Source organism: Aulonocara stuartgranti (genome assembly GCF_965226115.1).
Source record: "Aulonocara stuartgranti genome assembly, chromosome: 16".
Lineage (NCBI taxonomy): Eukaryota > Metazoa > Chordata > Actinopteri > Cichliformes > Cichlidae > Aulonocara > Aulonocara stuartgranti.
In genome coordinates this window covers 272117-292500 of record NC_138952.1, presented here as the reverse complement: position 1 = coordinate 292500, position 20384 = coordinate 272117, and the positions used below count along the sequence as shown (strand labels likewise).

The window sequence follows — 20384 nt, the reverse complement described above, 5'->3', positions numbered from 1 at the left end:
AGACAGATACAAACTTTATAAGGTTTATATAAATCTTTTCCATATGGGAAATCATGAAGTAACCTGATCCTCTATACATGAGTGTAGCTGTCAGAACTGCATGCCCACACACCGACTGTGTTAAAGAGTAAACACAAAGCTAACAACAAAGAAATCGCATTTATAAACTGTCTCACGTTTGTTCTGAAGTAATGATTCCAGTCCATTTTTAATGGCATACATAGTAAACTGTACACGACAGTGATGAATAATTATCCAGAGTGTGGAGAACCAATCAGAGCAAATAAAGAGTGAAGCAAAAGAAGAGCAGCCAATGAGACGGTTTCAGGCCTGACGAGCAGAGCGGCTGCAGGCAGACGTGGACACGTGTTTGTGATTGTTGTAGCTGTGAGGTCAGTTTAAACGCCGTCTTTAAATCTTCTTAATCCAAAGGTCATTTGACCTTTTCCAGAACGTTCTCCTACAATAATGACATTATTTACATGTGTTCTTTGTTACCTGCTTGGTTATAAAATATATTTTACCCTCATCATCTGTAATAAATTTAATTACTGAATGAACCTCTAAACTCAATCTTACATACTTGTTAAATCTAACTTATAATTGAGAACTACTTTTTTCAGACATGACTTCTGGGACAGAGTCCTCCCTGAACTACACTGGTCCCTCGTTTATCACGGGAGTTACGTTCTAAATATAACCAGCGATCGGTGAAATCTATGAAGTAGCCAGCTTTATTTTTTACAATTATTAAACTTTTCTCTCCTGTTTAAAAACTCTCAAAGTTCAAACCTTCGTGGAAAAATAAGTCCAGTATTATAGAATGAAACCAAAATCACCTGGAGGTGACGACGTTTCGTCGACATTGGTGTGTTTGTTGGGGAGCAAACTTATAAACATACAGTACAGCACTTCACTGTCACACTGCTGGTGATCGAAGATTTAAGTAAATTTGACAAGCTGAACACATTAGCTCTCCCCCAAAACGTAGGCCGCATCCTTGGGAGGACCCGGCCTTCGCGGTCTGCGTGGGCCGGTTCCTTCGAAGACCGAGAAGGCCAGAAGTGCGAGGCTGTGAAATGGGACGGTCTAGCCTTCAGATTTGTGTCACCACTGTCTCGGTGGAGTTTAATAAACTCGGCTGTCTGCTCCTTGCTATCTAAAATATAACAGGACACTAGCATAAATTCTCGACTGTCTCACACTTCTGTTTAATCAGCTTAATAAAGTTTTATTTAATCTAATCTAATCTAGTAACTTTGATCTCAGTCAAACCGATTTACTCTGGAACAAATAAAACACCAAAAAAAAAGCCAAACAATTACATTTTTTAATGACTTATATATCATGTTTAACCTGAGTAGCGAAAGACAGCGGGAGTCCGCTGCTCTCGCCGGGTCGAGAGACCACTGAGTGACCACCGGCTAGCTATCGAGCGGGTGGGTAACAGACGTCTCCGAAAATGTCGGCACACTTTTGCAAATATGCGATGTCTTGATAAACGAGCAGATATTTAGAGTTTACACAGCTAACTTCTCGCCTGAAAATATGTTAAAAGTTTGATTTTTCAACCCAGAAAGAGTAATAAGAGTAACATTAACACTAAGTAGCTGCCGCCATTGTTGCCTTCAGAGGTGAAGGACCGACAGGAACTGAAGTGTCATTAGAGCAGGTCAGCGCTTGCGGTCGCACCTTTGGACACACAGATGTGCTCATCCACCACGTGACCTGCGACCCCCATACAGTTGCTCTCACTGCACGCCATCGATGGCAGCAAGGAGCAGCCAGTGAGGTGACGGGAACTGACAGGCATTCTGTCCTCGGGGTCGAACTTTCCACTCAAGTGGCCGAGCGTTTGCGGGGCACACAAATCAAAGAAATGACTTCTGATGCATCGCACGCTCCTCGCTGTGAATCACTGACCAATCACAGGACTGACGGTGACTGACACCTGAGCATCCAGTGGTGTCATCATCAGGTGCTCCACACTTACTGGTCCCAGTTACAACCAGCAGGGAGTGTGGGTGGAGCGTACTGTCCACATACTTAAATAAAATGTGACATCACTACACAAGAAGTGATTTGACTTCCTGTGTACTCCTGAGCCTGCACGCCGGCGTGCCCGCAGAGAGTCGAGTCGCTGTGATGCTGCTGACCTGAGTGGGATCTGGGTGGGGGCGGGACAATGAGCCCGGTGTTACAGCGCTGTGGTCTCCATTAGACCTCTCAGGAGTCTCCACTTCCTGCTGCGGCTCAAAGGAAAAAAAAAAAAAACGCCCTCATTTTACAAGGAAAAAGGTGGCCGCTCAAACTGAGCTCCCGTCACACACTCGACTCCAACCGAACTCCAACCGAACCCAGCACCCGCTGATCCTCAGCAAATGACCATCACACCTCAGACAACACGAACAAACTACAGACGCTCACTTCATCTCCATATTTGTGTATGTAGATGATGATGGTGGTGGTGATGAAGCAGCAGGTGCCTCCCTCGTCTGTCTGCTTAAAAACCACAAATGGCTGAGCGAGTCGCCGGGCGGCACTCAGAGCCTTTAAGTCCTCGCCGCACTTTACTCTTCCTCGTCTTTTATTCGTCCTCGTGACATTAACGGCGAGCGTGCGGTCGAGCGGCTGCAAAGTGGACGGCGTGTTTTACTGGAAGTGGTCGTGGGAAATGAGAGAAAGATCAATTATCAGCTGATTTCCAACAGGCGACGAGGCGTTCGCTGCCCGATAGAAACGTTAGAAAATGAGGAAAGTGAAAGTGACATTTCCCTGAAGAGAAAGAACCGTGACGCTTGGTGGAAGAAATGTCTGAGAACCGTTCTGCCTCTGCGGTTATCACCTGACGGCGTGACGACGTTTTCCTCCATTTCTCTGTATCAGAGAGGAAATGAAAGACCCCGCCCTCATCAGGATGCACACACTCATCAAGGAGTCACCGGGCTCACAAACTGAGACTTTTCTGTGTTTGGCAGCGTCACAGACACACCTCACACCAACAGACCGTTCAGTCATGTAAGACCACCTGAGCAGGTGTTCGAGCGCAGCAGCAGCAGCTTCCTCTGTGACTCTCTGATGGTAATGGACCAGTTTTAACTGGTTCTCAGATCAGGGTTCAGGTCCAGCTCAGGTTAGACACTGACCCGAGAGACAATAACCCAGTGCGTCTCAAACCTGCACACACAGATCACATGATGAGCGGCGAGGATGAGCATTGCCTCAACTTCCTGAAAACTCTGATTGCACAACAAGTCTGCTTCATTACCTGATCGCAGCTGAAAAACAACTACTTCCGTCTTCTGTGAATAACGGGGAGGCGGGGAAGACCTCAAACAATACCACGGCCCATAATGCTCTCTGCTCCGAGGTCTCAGAGAGAGCAACACCCGCTCAGAGCAGCGAGGCAGAACCCGCAGAACCGGGGCCTTGAAACCACAATTTCAAAGTTCGGCTTAGAGTTGAGAGGAGATGTACGAGCAGCAGCTGAAAACCTTTTGGGTTAATGAGTTCATCGTCTTCATCATTAATCCTTTTATTCACCTCTTTCTTAAAGTCTTCACATGACCCAGCAGAACCTGACCCCAGACGTCCCCACAGTGGACAGCTGTCCTGTGGACACATCTGTCATAACTCAAACCATCCAGACTTTGAGGTTCTCGTGGAGCCGTATTTGGAATCTGAGGCCACACCGGTGTTCACAAGGACCGCCTCCTCTGATACGTCACATCCTTGGCACTGACGTAACTGCAGAACGCAACAAAGCAACAGCTGTCCCGACACCTGCTGACAGCGCTGTGGTGTATATCATGCCCACAAGAGCATCAGCTGATCAGTGTGAGGTCACAACTAACCACCTGATGCTCAGGTGTTGAAAACTAGAACTCCTGTAACCTGGTAACAGTAACACGTCACTGTACAGTGATGACATCACCGCCTCTCAAAGGTTCATCTGCTGATCAGCTGATTCCAGTGTGGGGGGAGAAAACGTCACTTAACTCTCTGTCAGAGCCACCTACAGGTGTGTGTGTGTGTGTGTGTGTGTGTGTGTGTGTGTGTGTGTGTGTCAGTGTGTGTTAGGTGTGGTCTAAAGCCAGTACGATGCAGCATGAGTCAGGAATGAATAGAGACAGATGGAGAGACAAGCTACTATTTCAGTCCACACAGACACACAGTAACACATACACACACACACATACACACACACACATACACACACACACACACACACAGTGACACACAGTGACACACACACACACACACACACACAGTAACACACACACAGTAACACACACACACACACACACACACACAGTAACACACACACACACACACACACACACACACACACAGTAACACACACACACACACACACACACACACACACAGTAACACACACACAGTAACACACACACACACACACACACACACAGTAACACACACACACACACACACACACAGTAACACACACACACAGTAACACACACACACACAGTGACACACACACACACACACACACACACAGTGACACACACACACAGTGACACACACACACACACACACAGTAACACACACACACAGTAACACACACACACACACACACCAGCCCCTCCCTGCAGGAAGCAAGAATGTGGCTGCTCTGTGTGAGCAGCTCATCCACTTTCCTCCTCTGACCCTTTGAAACCGGTCCGCTGGTTCTAAGAGCTCTGGTGGTTCTGAGGCCCAGCCCGCTCGCTGAATGAGGTCCGTGGTGTGAGGAGACGCCTGTGTGTCAGAGTCATGGCTCCTCCCTCTGAGACGCTCCCCACAGCGCACCAGGAAGTCACAGCGAGAAGCAAGTGTGAAACACACTGCATGCAAAGCTAAGACCTGATTATTTCAGCTTCTGACGCAGTTTGGAAGTGACCTTTGAACTCTAATGGACAATCCCTTTCAGATCAACCAGGGGAGAGAGACCAGTTTATTAGGAACACCCGATCCTTCCATCCGCCCAGCATCACGTGGGCAGGCTCACAACAGCTCAGACCTGCCTCAAGTCCTCAGTTTGAGGCTGAAAAGCCTTCATCAGCCTTCATCATTCTATCCCTCCCCAGTCACGCTCTCACTGCTCTTCAAAATAAAAGTCCTTTATCCTGTCAACGAGTTAAAGCATTTAACCAAAGCGACTTCATCTCTGATATGTCATCGGGTTTCATTCTACACCCCGAGTGTGAGACAACAGCACACTAATGAGAGGAGGAGCGTGTGACAGAGCGCCACGTTAACAAGAGGAGGATGAAGAAGAGTTTGTCTTTGTCAACGAGCTGAAGAGGCTGTGAGAGAAGGAGCTCCGCTCACTAATCACAAACTCACAGGACACCCACCAATCAGAAGCAGGGACACAGCAGATGCTGAGTTCTGAACCACAGAGAGGAAGCAGGTGAGACAGGTGACAGGTGAGTTGGCATCACACAGGTAACCCAGTTCCTGTGTGCGTCCCTGGCATCACTCTGAGAACGGAAACTCTAACAAATGTCAGCAAAACCTAAAATAACTGAAAATTTCCTTCCTGTGCCCAGAAACCACCGCAGCCCTCTGATAGCGGGGGAATCCCTGTGTGTCACCGAAACCCCAGCTTCAACACTACTGATCTATTTCCAGCTCTTCTCCTGCTCTGAGCACATTTACAGAAAGTCAGAGCGAGCGCCTCCATCTGAGCATGTGAAGTCTGAGGTGGTGTCCCGCAGGGCTCCGCTCTCGGCCTGCCCAGGTACGCCCAGAGTCCACAGGCTTCTCTGTTCTCTCCAGGTGACTCACAGCAGGGAGCTCGACCTTCACTGCACACCTCCCTGTCCTGTTCCGTCTCAGTCTCACCTTACCCTCATAGTTAAATATGGATGAAAACATTTAGTGTCATATTCAAGCATTCTAATACTCCGCTCCATCAGAGTCACTCTGACAGGTGACAGCTTCATAGTTTGTCACCATTTTTATTCTTTGAGTCTAGGAACTTTAAAACAACATCTGCAGCAAAGAGTCAGAGGCAGCAGGTTTGACGTTTCTGGTGGTTCTGTTTATTCTGATGGTTCTATTGGCTCTAAAGATACGGATGCTTCTAATGATTCGGATGGTTCTGATGTTACGGAGTCGTCCTCCTGTATTCCTGCTGGAGCTGAGTGCAGAAGCCTGTGAAGCCTCTGAGTTTTACTGATGAGTGCACACATGAATAAATGCTCACAGTGTGAAACTCAAACGTGTGGCATCCTCACTCGCTCACAGGAACATATTTCTTCTTTACTCACTGACATAAAGTCCCACAGACTGAATGAGTGCATGCGCAAGTTCAGTCGAGCCACCACGTCAGATGTTCCTGGGCTTCAAACGCCCAAATGTCCCCGACTCCAGGGACGTGAGGCGGCCTATGGCTGCCAAGCGGTCCTGAGGTCACAACCTCAGTGTCCGAGCAAAACAGGAAAGAGACAAACACATGCTGTCCATGCAGATCCGCAGGAACACGATTGTCTGAAAACTGTCCGAACACACTGAGGGCTGAACACTGCCAACACCACCCAGGAACCAGATCGAGAACAAGAGCAGGAACCAGACTGAGGCTCCGGTCTGTGAACGGGACAGCTGAGCAGAAACTTCAAACTTAAAGGAGCTGGACAAACACGAGGTTTCATCAGCTGACTCAGAGCGCGCTCAGTGAGTTCACGCTAAGACACGACCCACACAGCGCTGAAGGTTCAAACCTTTAGCCTCGGCGCGGAGGTGAGCGGAGCAGAATTGGGAAGTGTAAAAGAAGAAAAGGAAACAGAAGAAGAGTGTGAGGGCATAACGGGAGGTGTGTGTGTTCTCAGAAATAGAAGAAGAAGCAACAGTGCGGTGACGAGGTCGCCAAAGCCCAGAGAAGCGGTGTGTCAGCACATCGCAGCAGAGGGAAGTGAGGGCCGGCGAGCCGAGTGTCGACACGAGAAAGAGGAAGCCGGCCGTGTGACTGTTTATCTGCACTCGTTTTTACCTGCTTTCACACATCCGAGTGCCGCGCCGCACCGGAAAAACTAAAGCAGAAGAAGAAGAAGCAGAATTAGAGTGTGAGCAGAGAGAAACACTGCAAACACACACAGCCATACCAGAAAATAGCCACAACCCATCCCAGTGAATACTCAGAGCACTCAGCTACTGCAAATACTCACAGAGAGTTTCTGCTGAGGCTCATGACAGACTTCAGGTCTGGCCAGCAGCAGTACACAGAACTTCAGCACTTCCTGCTCGGGCTTAGAGGGTCAGCCTGAGGAAGTCAGGGAGCAGACCGCCATCGAGTTTAAAGACCACATGTTAGTTATTCATGGATGGTGGAGGGAGAAGTTCCCGTGAGCACTGAGTTCAGGAGCATCTTTAACCTGCTCATCAAACCCGGTCTGCACAGGTGAGAGGAGAACATAGGCTTTAAACACAGATGTGAGTGCGTGGCCCAGATGTGGCCCACAGCAGGCGGTGACCCAGGCTGACTCAGGTCAGGTTCACCTTTAACATGCCAAAACTCAGCCATGCTCCAACTGAGCTCGCTCAGTAAACGCTGTCACCGACAGGAGTCACACATGAATCATGACAGATTTGGTACAGCCCGGCTTACAGCTCATGGCGGGCTGATGGCGGTCTGTGCAGTCAGACAGCAGAGTGAAGGCTGCGAGTCGACTCGAGGCATCTGTGATCCTGCGTGAAGCTCAAACAGCTCCACCATGAAGCATCCAGGTCCTCCTCCTCTCGCTGCAGCGGCCGCAGAAAGCTCACGGCCTGCTCTGAGAATCTTGCCGCCCATCGCCATCGACCCGCCGGCCTTTCTTTGGCTACGGTCGATGACTCGAGCTGGGACTTCACTAAATTCTCTTCTGGTCCGTTGCACGAATACATGAGTCCGACGGCGATTATTGTCTGCCATCGCTCAGATCAATTTGCATTTAACCCAGATTCCAAAGAGGACTGTCAGAGAAACGGGGACAGGAAGCGGTCTTAACGCAGTCTTTGTGCGCGCCTCATCTCTGCTGGTCTACGCTCAGCCATAAATCACCGTCTTCACATTCAGCGTGCCAGACGCCCAGGACAAAAGAGGCTGCTGCGACCCCCCCCCAATACCCCGAGGCGGCCTGTGTCCACTGTGTCACCTAGTTCGGCCCCATGGGGGGAGGGGCTTTTCCCAGGCTCATTAGAGTGGTGAAGGCAAGGAGGGGTGGGGTTGTGTGGGGAGGCCAGCCTGGTGGGATCATTAGTTTCAGGTGAACTGGTTTACCCGGCAACTGGACAGACTCCCAATATAACCACTAAGAGCTGCACACTCACACCACAGGCAGCTCCCAGCTGCAGGTTCAGCTCGCGTCCAGGTGTCCCCACAGAGCCACGCATCAGCCAACCTGTTAGCATCAACGCTGTTAGCAGCAGGCTAAACGTCTGATGTCACTTCCTGTGCCAACGCCTCTGTAGCGTCAGGGTTAGCATGAACTAGTTGACGCACCGTCTGATGGCGAATGATGGCGCACAGCACTAGGCTAACACGCTGATCTGGCTGAAATGGTTCATCGTGTCAGCGCCAGTTTCCTCCAGCTTGCACACGTCTGAACATCAGCCATGTTCAGAGCACTGATGATGATGAGGTGCCTTCAGTGAGTCACCGGTGGTCCTCAAGCACGCTCTCCATCACAGCATGCGGCTTTAACTTACATGTGCAACCGGATGCGGGCGCAATCACAGTGCCTCATCGACTGACCCGGTTACGCCCGTCATACTGTCACACCATTGCTGCTGTACCTCCATCCATGTGTGAAGCCACCCAGACTGTAACACGCCTCATGTGTGTCACAGCGATCGATTGCAAACACAACACGGCGAGCGGCGAGAGAAGAAAGAGCACGCTTACATCAATGACCTCTATTGACCGAGCCGGGCGCATGCAGCCAGTGGGCGCTCACAAAGCCGGCCTTTCAAGTTCATCTGGACTGATGTAATAAAATTGACACATGCAGTCGGATGAATTCTGGGGCGCCGTTACCTAAACGCTGCCCTGCAAAGTGTTGTCTCCGCCCCTCACTGCAAACGAATCAATTACAGAGCAGCGTAATCCTGTTAGGGGCATGAATGCATACCTCCCCGCTGGCAGGTGCTGGCAGGCTGAGGGGCTTACTGGAGCAGGCCGTATCAAAGCCGGGGTTTATCTGCCACATTAGGGCTGCGGCGAGCAGCCGAGGACGAGCCGCTGCGCCTGTGCTCGGCGCCGACACAATGAGACCCTGTCCCGCGGCTTCCTCTCACTCGTCCACGGCTGAGCCTCAGAGGAGCTGTTATTTCTGATGCTGCACTCGCCTCACCAGGAAATCCATCCATACAAGATGTGAGATCCGTCAGAGGATGGGGATGGTTCAGCTCGTTTTGATGCGTGTGAGCTGATGAAGTTGAGTCGAGCTCAGGAAAAATGATCCTGAACCTTTACCCAGAATGCACTTAGTGACTGACAACCTGCTTTCTGCTCCACTGTTCAGCTGGAAACAGGCTGCAGACAGTGGGAGCTGATCTGGTGTCAGCCTGAAAGCTTCCTGTGATTTCTGCTGTTTATGGTGGTGCGAGGATCAACATATACACATGTGGAGGGGGGGGCATGGCTGCATGTTAACCACGTTTGACAGGCTGCACAAAAGGGTCAGAAGAGGGACACCTCGGGTCCCATGACGCAACCTGTACACCCCCCGCCCCATCGCCCTCCTCCTCCTCAGCAGCCAGACTTCCTGTTGCTCTCCCGTGCTGCCAGAGTGGTCACAGCTGACTGTAACGGCACCGCGGCTCAGCGTGGTTACAGGACCGTTCCACACTCTGATCACTAACACACATCTACTTCCCGTGGACGATGATAAAAAGATCTATGAGGACAGGTTATTTCTGCTTGCATGTGTATCCTGCTGCTGTGACTTTGTCGTCCCAATGACTCTGAGCCACCGTACGTCGCCCGATGCGTTCTGACACATGTGTGTTGAGCTGTAATGAGGCGGCGTGGACAAAGGTGGCGGGCTGAGGGAGAATGAAGCGTCTGTCAGGCTGGGAGGGGGATTATTCTCCCCCTAACCTTTTCAGCTGCGCCTGCTCCTTTGATGGCTGACAGACTCACAAAGGCACCTGCCCCATCCCCGAGTGTCCCTCGCCGCCCCGGCCTCTCCTCCCCTGACCTGACCGGCATTCCTGGCCCACATGAGGTCCTCCCCATGGCTACCTTTATGCCCCCCACCCACACCAAAGTCTGATAATCCCACGGCAAACAGAGGCCGTGCACGAGACTTCTCACAGCCTCTCGGCTCAAAGGTGGACGACCGATCAGCCCGTCACCGTGGGAACCGAGGCCGGGAGAGAAATCAGTGAAAGGCATTGTGGGATCGGTGTGAGGAGGCGGTGTGGTGTCGGCGAACACGCAGACCGAGACTTTACAAAAAGATCTGAATGTGTCCTGTTCTCGATCTTTATTTAAATAGGAAGTTGTCTGATGTCACCCTGATCACATGGTCTCGTTTTAATCAAATGACTGTTCCAGTGGAAACGTGAAAAGAGCCCGTGTAAGCGACGATGTTTCATCTTCAGCGTCGCACTGACCCGTGGCTGTATGAATCCTCCCAGCAGCGAGGCGAACGTAGACTGTGCCGGCACGGCGCTCAGACACAAAAGAGAAGAAGAAGAAGGTTTCATCAGCCTTCAGCTGTCACAGCACTACACACATACATAGAGTCAGATGAGCCCTGAGGCCACGCCCACTCTTACTGCCACGCCCACTCATGCAGCCAATCATTTAACATGCTGGTGAGAACTGTAAGGACTCAGACTCATGTTCTGTGTTTCTTGGTGGACTTCCTGTTCAAATTTTTTACACAGTGTAAAAGATTTCCTTCATTCATTTCATTGCGTTCATTAGTCTGTGTGTGTTTGGACGATGACCTTCAGCCCGATGCTCCAGGTTGATGACTCCGATGAAGCTGAAGGCTCGGGGTATGTAATGAACCTGCAGTACACCCACCCAGTCCCTGCCTACACACTCGGTGCTTCTAACTGAGCGGGCTCGCCTCTTGTGGCTCGCTGCGTTCGGGTGTTCACAGCACCGCAGAGGTGGAGAAGTTTCCCTCAGCCCAGCTTCTTTGAGCAGCTTTGACAGGAGCGTCAGCTCCATTATCTCACACTCTGAGGGCAATCCGTCAGGACCGGGCCCGAGGCAGTGAGCTCGCACCGAGCAGCGCCTCATTACTTTGCTTGGCAGATCAGTGACCGGGACGTGGCCCGAGGACGTTTGTCCGAGTGGACGGAAAATCCTCCTGAACTCTGGAGGTGAAAGTGAGCCAAGTCCTCGCGAGACACAAACTCAGAGAGATGGGCAGGAGAGCAAACTCTGTGCTCCTTCCAGGCCCCTTTAAAAACTGTTTAGAGGTCAGAGACGGGCCATCGGAGTCACAAACATTCGGTAGTCGTAGTTCAGTATTTCATTTCCAAACGGCTGCCGGGCTCGTCTCTCACACTCTCTGCCTGAGGCTCTGTAGGACCTCCAGCCCACTCAGCTGAAGATCAGCATCCGCCCACAATTTAACTCACTGCCTCTTCAGTCAGTCTGAACTGCCTCAGGATTCACCTGGCCCAGTACCATACCAGTACCATACCAGTACCATCTCTTAATGTGCTGATGAGCTCTGGTTGCCTCAGTGGTTTAAATCAGAACCGTGAGCAGGCCGTGGTGATGAACAGCAGGCAATAGGAACTGGGCGGGGCCTAAAGCTGGATATGGAGGTGTGTGTGTGTGTGTGTGTGTGTGTGTGTGTGTGTGTGTGTGTGTGTGTGTGTGTGTGTGTGTGTTCAAGAGTTATTCAGCTGTACGCTGGCTGGACACACAGATGTCCTGACACCTTAATCCAGCCATCCGTTATTGATTGTTCCCCCTGTGTGTGTGTGTGTGTGTGTGTGTGTGTGTGTGTGTGTGTGTGTGTGTGTGTGTGTGTGTGTGACCTTGCCGCAGGACCCAATCACACAAACCTTTGCTGTGAGGGAGGGGCCAATGAGAGTGTGAGTGCAGCAGAGCGAATGGCTCTGATCATGTGACAACCAAATGTAAACATTCAAAAATTAAAAAAGTGAAATTCAAGATAAATGAAGAATAAAAAGAAAAAAACTGAGAAACACACAAAGTTTATAAGAAGAAACGTAAAATAATATCTAACTAAAAATCTAAAACACATAACACCTTGTTTTAAAATGTATAAATGTAATTTAAACAGCAACAAATCATGAAATTATTTTTAAAGTCATAAATATATTAAAAAAGTGTAAAATTATGAAGTACAAACAAAAATAAATACAAGTTTAACCATTACAAAAATGAAACTCTTTCTTTTTAAAAATAAAAGTTATAACAAACAAAGCAAATGATCAGAATTATAAAAAAATACTAAAGTTAAAACATCCAAAACAAAAATTTGGTGATTTTTGTGTTTTAATTATGTTAAAACAGATTAAATTAAAAAATTAAATCTTTTAATGATTCTCACACCTGTTATACAGTCTGTGTGTGTGTCTGTGTGTGTCTGTGTCCAGGGCTGGACTGGGACAAAAAATTGGCCCGGGCATTTTGACTACAGGCCAGCCCACAGCGTGCATCACTGCCCATTGTGACAGTGATGCACAGTCTTGTTGGTATATGTGTGATTTCTGTACATTTTACATCAGATAAAAACTTTGGTTGTAAGATTCAGATAATTATTTAATAAAAGTGAAACATTTTAAATGAGAATAAGAAAGAAAAGTATTTCTTTGTGCCCCCCTCTCCCTGTTAATGTCCTACCTGCCCCCCTGGCAAAGCTTTGCTAGACCCGCCCCTGCACAGTTACCAGCTGTCAGCTGCTTAGAAAAGGATCCTGGTGTTATTTGTCTCTCAGAAACAGTTCATAACTTCCCTTCAACTCATTCATGTCACCTAAAAGGTAAACCTGTTTCTCCATCACAGCTCTGATGATTCAGTAAGGACGTCTCCTGGTTTCATCTTCATGTTTCCCTCTCACCACATATACAAACCATCATGACCAGCAGCTATTACGGCTGTGGCTCCAGAAAACATCAGCTGATACTAGAAAGTAATATTAAATAAATTCTAACAACAGCTGATCAAGCTTAAACGCGCTTCTGCTGTTGAACGCGACATCCACTAGTTTCCTCTTTCTGGCGCAAAGCGGGAGATAGACAAACAAGAGAGAAAAGCCGATCAGCTGATCATTGATCAGTTTCATGATTGAAGTGGCAACAGGAGAGAGAGGGGAGAGAATGAGAGGAGAAGAGGCCGCTGACAGCGTAAAGACGCAGAATAAATCCAGCTTTGTCTTTTTCATTGTAGCTGAAGTCCGGGACAAACTGTTCCTTTTCAGCTCAGTACGAAACGCGCAATATTTTCTCTGAATGCGAGACGATTCTGTTTTTTACGGGACGATTGGCAACTCTATCACTATCAGTAACATCATAGCACCAGCTGTATAGAAACTCCGTCATGTTAGCTAGCACTCAGTACGAAAAAGTCAGCACAACGAAAATAAACTCCACCTAAACTTGGTTTATATCTGACCCAGATAGACTGCAGGTCATAAATTCTTACCTGAAGTTCAGTTCACCTGACACTCGGACTGGCGGCCGCCTCAGGTCTCTGCTCCACCTGCCTCCCCTCCCCTCATCCACCTGCTGTTGTAGCTCCGCCATAGCCACCACCAAAAAACTGAGTTATTTTTACACAAAAAAAAAAAAAATCATCGGTCCACCGGCCAGTCCAGCTATGTGTGTGTGTGTGTGTGTGTGTGTGTGTGTGTGTGTGTGTGTGTGTGTGTGTGTTATCTGCACGGCGATCTCGGCCGTGACCTTGGCTCATCGCTCACTCATGAAGAAAATGTGCGCATGACACACACACACACACACACACACACACACACACACACACACACACACACACACACACGTCAGTCACCTTGAAACACGACAAACAGCAGAGAAGCACCAACACTGTTCCACTGCACACCAACCTGAGCATCACAGTCACCTGTTGAAGTCCCACTGTGAGCTCAGGAGCGATGACATCACCAGAGCAAACAGGCCTCCACAGAGCCGACACGTCTCACCTCCCACTTCTTCCTTTTCTAGAAATCAGCCTCAGAACAAGAAAAGCTGCAGCGCAACTTCATCTCAGAAACTGACGCGCTGACCTCATCAGGATTTCATTCGACCACAGACAGGAGGTACAGCCCACAGCGGGCCGACGGTACTCCGGCAGAACGTGTGAGGAACCCGAGAGGCCGATCTCAGCTCAGAGACACGTCCACAGGACTGTTCGTAAAGACCTATTTTACAACTTACACACGATCCACAGAAATGCAGGAGAACGCACGTCTGCCTCGAACAACAAGAAAGATTTCTGAATAAAAATGTTAAAGTAAAAACACCACACACGCCTGACAGAACGACAAAAGTCTGAAGAAATCAGAAATCAGGTGCTTTCTATTTTTAATGAACTTTAATCACACTCATCCACGATGAACGCGTCAGTCTGAAGTCACTGTTTCTGTTGGTCATGTGACAGTGATGTCACTGTGATTGGGATGTTTTATTTTGGCGGGACAGCATTAAGCAGACTCCGTGTTGTTAATACAATTTGAACAAAGGGCCCGTTCTTCGGCGAGCCAACCGGGCTCCTCCTCCCTGTCCCACCAGAGGTGTTTGCTGTTTGGCTCCTGCAGGGGGGGGATAATCTGCTGTCTTTCACAATAAAAGCGTACTGGGAGGGCACGGGCTCAAAAATTAGGGATTCATATCACATGCTGCATTTTAAACTTGATTCCTGACCTGTGAGGGAGCTGCTGATGCTGCAGCACAGCGGAGGGACGAGGCAGGCGGGCAATCCTGCACATGCACGCACACGCACACACGTTCATTTAAACACATTAAAGCTGCTCTCTAAATCCTCGTTAGTCGTTCTTGTAGAAATTATTCTTTGACGAGAGTTGAACATCAAAATTCAACGAAAACCAGAAGAAAAACATGAAAAATAAAATTAAATCCAGAAAAACAAAAACAGGATTCATTTAAAATAAAATATATTTTGTGTCACACAGAAAAGTAAAGGTGAGAAAAGGAGGACATCCCACCGTGAATATTCAAAAAACGAAAGACTGAAACAAATGTGATGGGCGGGACCAAAGCTGTGACATCATGAACACATTTAATAAACATCCCCCGACCCCGTCAGCAGACAGCTGCGTGTTTAAGGGTCGCCATAAAGTTCAGAGGATGAGTCGGGGCGAGGGAAACGAAGCTGAGCGCAAATCGTAGGGGGAGGGGCTTAATGCAGGCCGTACACATACCTTCATCCACCTTCCTACTTTCTTTTATTAACCTCACTGCTTTTCTCTGCCCTCCATCTTTCTTTTCATGTGAGGCGGCGTAGCGAGCGTCCCCGACGGCGCTGCAGCCTCTGAGTGCTGATTAAGGATGAAGAGAGCAGTGCTTTCTTTGTTCTGCCCCCAGGGGGGCGCTTACTGAGGAGGGGGCAGATATGAAAGACATTGAGGTCAGGGAGGAGGAGGAGGAGGAGGAGGAGAGTGATGGCACGGCAACGGACCAGGGAGCTTTACAGGACGTAAACCTGGACCGTCACCAATGGACAGGCACACAGCAGGTCCTAAGGGGGGGGGGGGGGGTCAACACATCAGCCAGTTTACACACACACACACACACACACACACACACACACACACACAACTGTAAAACACACGAAGTGAAAATATTTGACGACCGAACGATGAAGAGCTGTCAGTAAAATCCCCCCAAAGTGGTGAGGCACATGCACTGGGCACACACACACACTGACCTGTCAGGGGTCACCTGCTGATCTGGGATCCGCCTGAATGCTGGAATCAGCTGACTGCAAACGTTACAGGTGTTCGGGCCTGCAGTGAGGACCAACAGTCTGAGCCTCAGCGTGTTTCTGAGTATTTCCTGAACAGTTGTGTGTTTGTGCGTATTTACAGCTCGTCTGCAGCGGTGCTCGTGAGCGGCGAGCATGCTTCGTGTTCAGTGTCCGACACATTTCAGTAAATTGACAGCATCTCTGTCTCTGAATAAAAACCTTACCAACATGAAACACTCAGCTGTGACGGCAGACACACATGCACACAGACACACACAAACACAGCAGAGTGTGCATGACCTCTGCTGATGTTGGATCGCATGTGGAGGCGAGGTTTATCAGAGCTCGCCTTCAGCGTTCGCCACATAATCCACAAAAACCTCCATCAGCCGCACACTGCTACGTCCACACATCTATGAGGCTGAAACCACCAGGTCCACCTTCTGGTCCTGTTCCAGATCCTGGTTCAAGTTCAGGTCCAGGCTCTGCTCTGTGTTTGTGTCACAGATGCTGCTTTAAAGCGGCTCCTGCACCGCCGGCACAATGACACGGCTGTGAGACATGTGGCATGAATGGTGCAGCAGGCAGCCTGACACGGCTGCAGGGGGGGTCGTTCCCCCCCCCCCCACCCACCCACACACACACACACAGAGTCGTTGCTGCCGGCAGCTCGGCTGTGCAGGAATCCTCAACTCACACAGACAGACTTCGACTCAAACCTGTGATTTCTTCACCACATCAGCTCCGTTTAAATTTAAACGTGTCCCAAAAACAAAGCCATGCGCACTTTTATGACATGTGACCTCCTCCTTCTCCTCAGAAGGAGGAGAAGAAACCACGGAGACTCCGAGAAAAACCAGCGGGACAAACAGCTGCAGCCTCACAGCTGGATGGGACAGCCAGAGGTGGAGGAGGCCCTTCAGATCCTCTTACACCCCCCCCCCCCCCCCCCAACCGTCACCGTGACCTCCAGTCCATCAACAACAACCCACCCACCCCCCAGGGCCCCGAGAGGAGGAGACGAGCCACATCCAGAGACGGGGACAAACCACAGCAGCGTGAAAACACAGGAGACAAAATATTTCGTTGTACTATTGTACATGTATGTATATATATATACACACACATACACTGTGCATGACCGTGCAGAGACAGTAAACAGTTATCTTGTATCTCATCTAATGAAAACAAATGATTTGATTTTCCCGGATTTTGCGTTTGTGAGGCTCAAACGTGTTTCGAGGAAATTAAAGTTTAAATGTTTCAACCAAAATTCACAAAGTGTGACACAAAAACTCAAACAGCCCAAACTCTCTTTCACTTCCGGTCCCTCTCACCTGTCCGTTTGTTTGTTTTCACATAAAATAAACAAACATGGAAATGAACTCCACGGCTCAGCGCGGACCCGCAGGTCTGCGCGCGGGTAACGGTCCTCGTGCCCGGCAGAGCGCAGACCTCCGCCCCGCCCGGAGCAGCGCCTCCCGGTCCCGTCAGAAAGTTTGAGGCCGGCGGGACGCGCCGTGTCCGGGGCCGTGACAATGTGTGAGTCAGTGTGTGAGTCGGTGTGTGTATTCGTACCGTTCTTCCTCCGGGGGTTGGCCTGTTTTCGCCTCTTGCAGCGGGGACCCTCCGCCATGATCTCCGGCTTCATTGATCACTGAGTCCGCGACTCCTGCTGCTCCTGCTGACGGCGGCACAACACACAGTAAATCCCGGAGCAGCAGCTCCTCGCGGACCTCGCGCTCACACTAACGTGCGCACACTTTGCGCTTACTTTCTGGGAGTTTGCGCACCTCCGCCCCGCGTGCCCGTCCGCCTGATCTGAGCGGAGTGTGTGCCGCTGTGACAGAGGAGGAGGAGACACACACACACACACACACACACACACACACACACACACACACACACACACCGACTAACACTGATACTGACACACAAGTCAAACATACACTCTCGGTCCCTCCTCCTGTCAGTGAACTTGTTGATTTTAGGTGTAAAATTAAAACCAATCACTCATCGATACATGATCGATATTAGAGTATCAGGCCGAGAGCGCGCTTATATAAGCTCAACATTCAGGCCTGCAGTTGTATAATCGTGCGCGCGCAGGTCAACATTTCCCATCTCATCCGGAGCGAGAGCGGGGAGCGGAGCGCAGGCACGCCGGGAACGACCTCATCCTCCCCGGCCAGCCTGCCTCCATCCACCCGCTCCCGGCCCCGGAGTGCAGGCTCAACACCTGCATCCGGATAATACCTGGTGGCGGGAGCGCGCCCGCCTGCGCTCACCTGTCCGGACAGGTAGAGCAGGCAGGTGAGCAGAGCGCATTGATTGGAGGAGAGGAGGAACGGCCACCTACCGGCAGGCTGCTCGGTTCCGGGAGGAGGCGGCAGGGAGGCAGGAGAGCCTCCCGCAGAGCGGTACCAGAGTCCGGCCACAGAGTCCCGCTGAGTCGAAGCGGAGAGTCCGGGCTGCGGGTCGGGCTGCTCCGGTGTGCGCGTGCTCCTCCCGCCGTCACCGATTTTCTGTCCGCATCACAAACAGCGCGAGAGCCTCGGCAGCACGCGCCACCTATCTGCGCGAGGAGGAATAATGACCCCCCCCCCCAACACACACACACACACACACACACACACACACACACACACACACACACACACACACACACTTTAATTTGCAGGTTCCTGTGTCCATACGCGCTCACCTGAGCCTGCACCTGATTGGCTCACAGGTAGATTACCTGGACAGGTGAAGTCGCTATATGCAGAGGCACGCGCTGCGCTCACTGAGCTGCAGATCACAAGCACGCGCAGACTGTTCCGAACTCCGCAGGTGTTTCTCACGTGGAACAGTGGTCACGTGGTTCTTTTTTAGTTTGACCAACAGATGAAAGAAGCTGACGTTACATTTCAACAATGAAAAAAAAAACTAATAAACTTTGTTAATAAAATATTATTTAAATTCGTAAAATCATATTTTAAAAAAGTTTTGACTTCAAAGAAAGAAAATCTAAAAATACGTTTATAATGATAATAAAATATGTCTTTTATTTTAATACCGGTAAAAATATGCTAAATTCAACATGAAATATATTTGTATACATTTATATTATCTGGTAAAAATGCACTTACTTTATTTAAAAGAGATGAAAATGCAACTGAATAAACATGTAAACATTTTGTTTACAGTTGTTAAAAGAATCATAAAAAAGCAAAAATAGAAAAGAAATAAAAACAGAACTGAATGATTCTTTATCATCATCATCGTCGTTGTCCTGCAGCTCCACCAGAAATCCATCCGCAATCTTTGTGCTCAACACACACACAGTCGTGTTTTCATATCCTTGTGGGGCATTGACACAATGCTTACCCTAACCATCAAAAAAGACCCCTAATTCTTAGCCTAAACCAAACCATAACTGTAACTCTGTCACTAAAACCACATTTTAAGCCTTAAAATGACCTTCAAACTTTGTCCCCATAAGGACTGCTGGTCCCCACAAGTATAGGAGCATGCCGGTGTTTGGTCCTCACACAGATGTCTAAACACACATACACACACACACTCTCTCCCGTGACCCCCCCACCCACCTGATCCTGATCATCTGCCTGTTCCTGCAGGTGAACTTTGACCTTTCCTTTCTTGTCCAGCACCATCACCCATGTGATGGGTGGGAGGCGGAGTCACACAGGTGGGTGATAATCTGTGATGAGAAGTGGATTACCTCAGTTTGTGGTTTGAGTATGGGTGGGGGTGGGGGTATTAAAGGGGTATTACACTAATCACAGTTGTAAATGTCCCATTAGGCTTACAGCAGGAGCGTGGTCACATCTGGCTTCAGTTATCATCTGCAGCTGCATGGCAGCGAGAACAGGTGAACATCAGGTCATGTGACCTGTTAAAGGTTTGAGCCGTTTGTTCTGTACATAAAAACCTGCGGTGCTTAAAGTGAGGCACGCGGGCCCCCAGGGGCCCTGAGGGAGGTGTAAGTCAACCTGTGGCTAAAGACAGACTTCCTGATTTCCTGAGTTCCTCAATGCAGACAGGATAACTTCCTGGGAAGTGTCTGGACCTCTCTAACTCTCTGTCCTCCAATAGTCATTGTTATGAATATAGTTACAGCTATACTTACAGGTGCATCTGCATAGTTACAGTTACATCTACAGTTATAGTTAAAACTGTAACTGTTCAGATAAAATGTAACTATTCACATACAACTGCAACTATAACTGTAAGTATAACTGTAACTATAGCTGTAACTGTAGATGTAACCGTATATACAGTTATAGTTACATCTACAGTTACATTTACATTTACAGTTATATAGTTACAGTTGCATCTGCATAGTTACAGTTATAGTTACACTTTTATCTAAAGTCATAGTTACATCTACAGTTGCATTTAGAGTTATGCTGTTAGTTATAGTTCTATAAATATATATACATACATTCTA

General features: G+C 49.2%; 1 protein-coding gene across 7 annotated transcripts in view; it reads right to left on the bottom strand.

The window, feature by feature from the left end:
* Positions 1–18461, bottom strand: part of zeb2a (zinc finger E-box binding homeobox 2a) — a 40981-nt gene extending 22520 nt beyond the window's left edge. For 2 of the 7 annotated variants that reach the window (XM_082509155.1, XM_082509161.1), the window contains exon 1: positions 17510–17810. In XM_082509155.1, coding sequence (XP_082365281.1) covers positions 17510–17582 — 73 coding nt within the window. In that variant the 5' untranslated portion in view covers positions 17583–17810. Of the gene's footprint in view, positions 1–17509; positions 17812–18290 lie in introns of those variants that run through there. The other 5 variants (XM_082509156.1, XM_082509157.1, XM_082509158.1 and 2 more) reach the window with 5 other exon arrangements.
* Positions 18462–20384: the final 1923 nt, after the last annotated feature.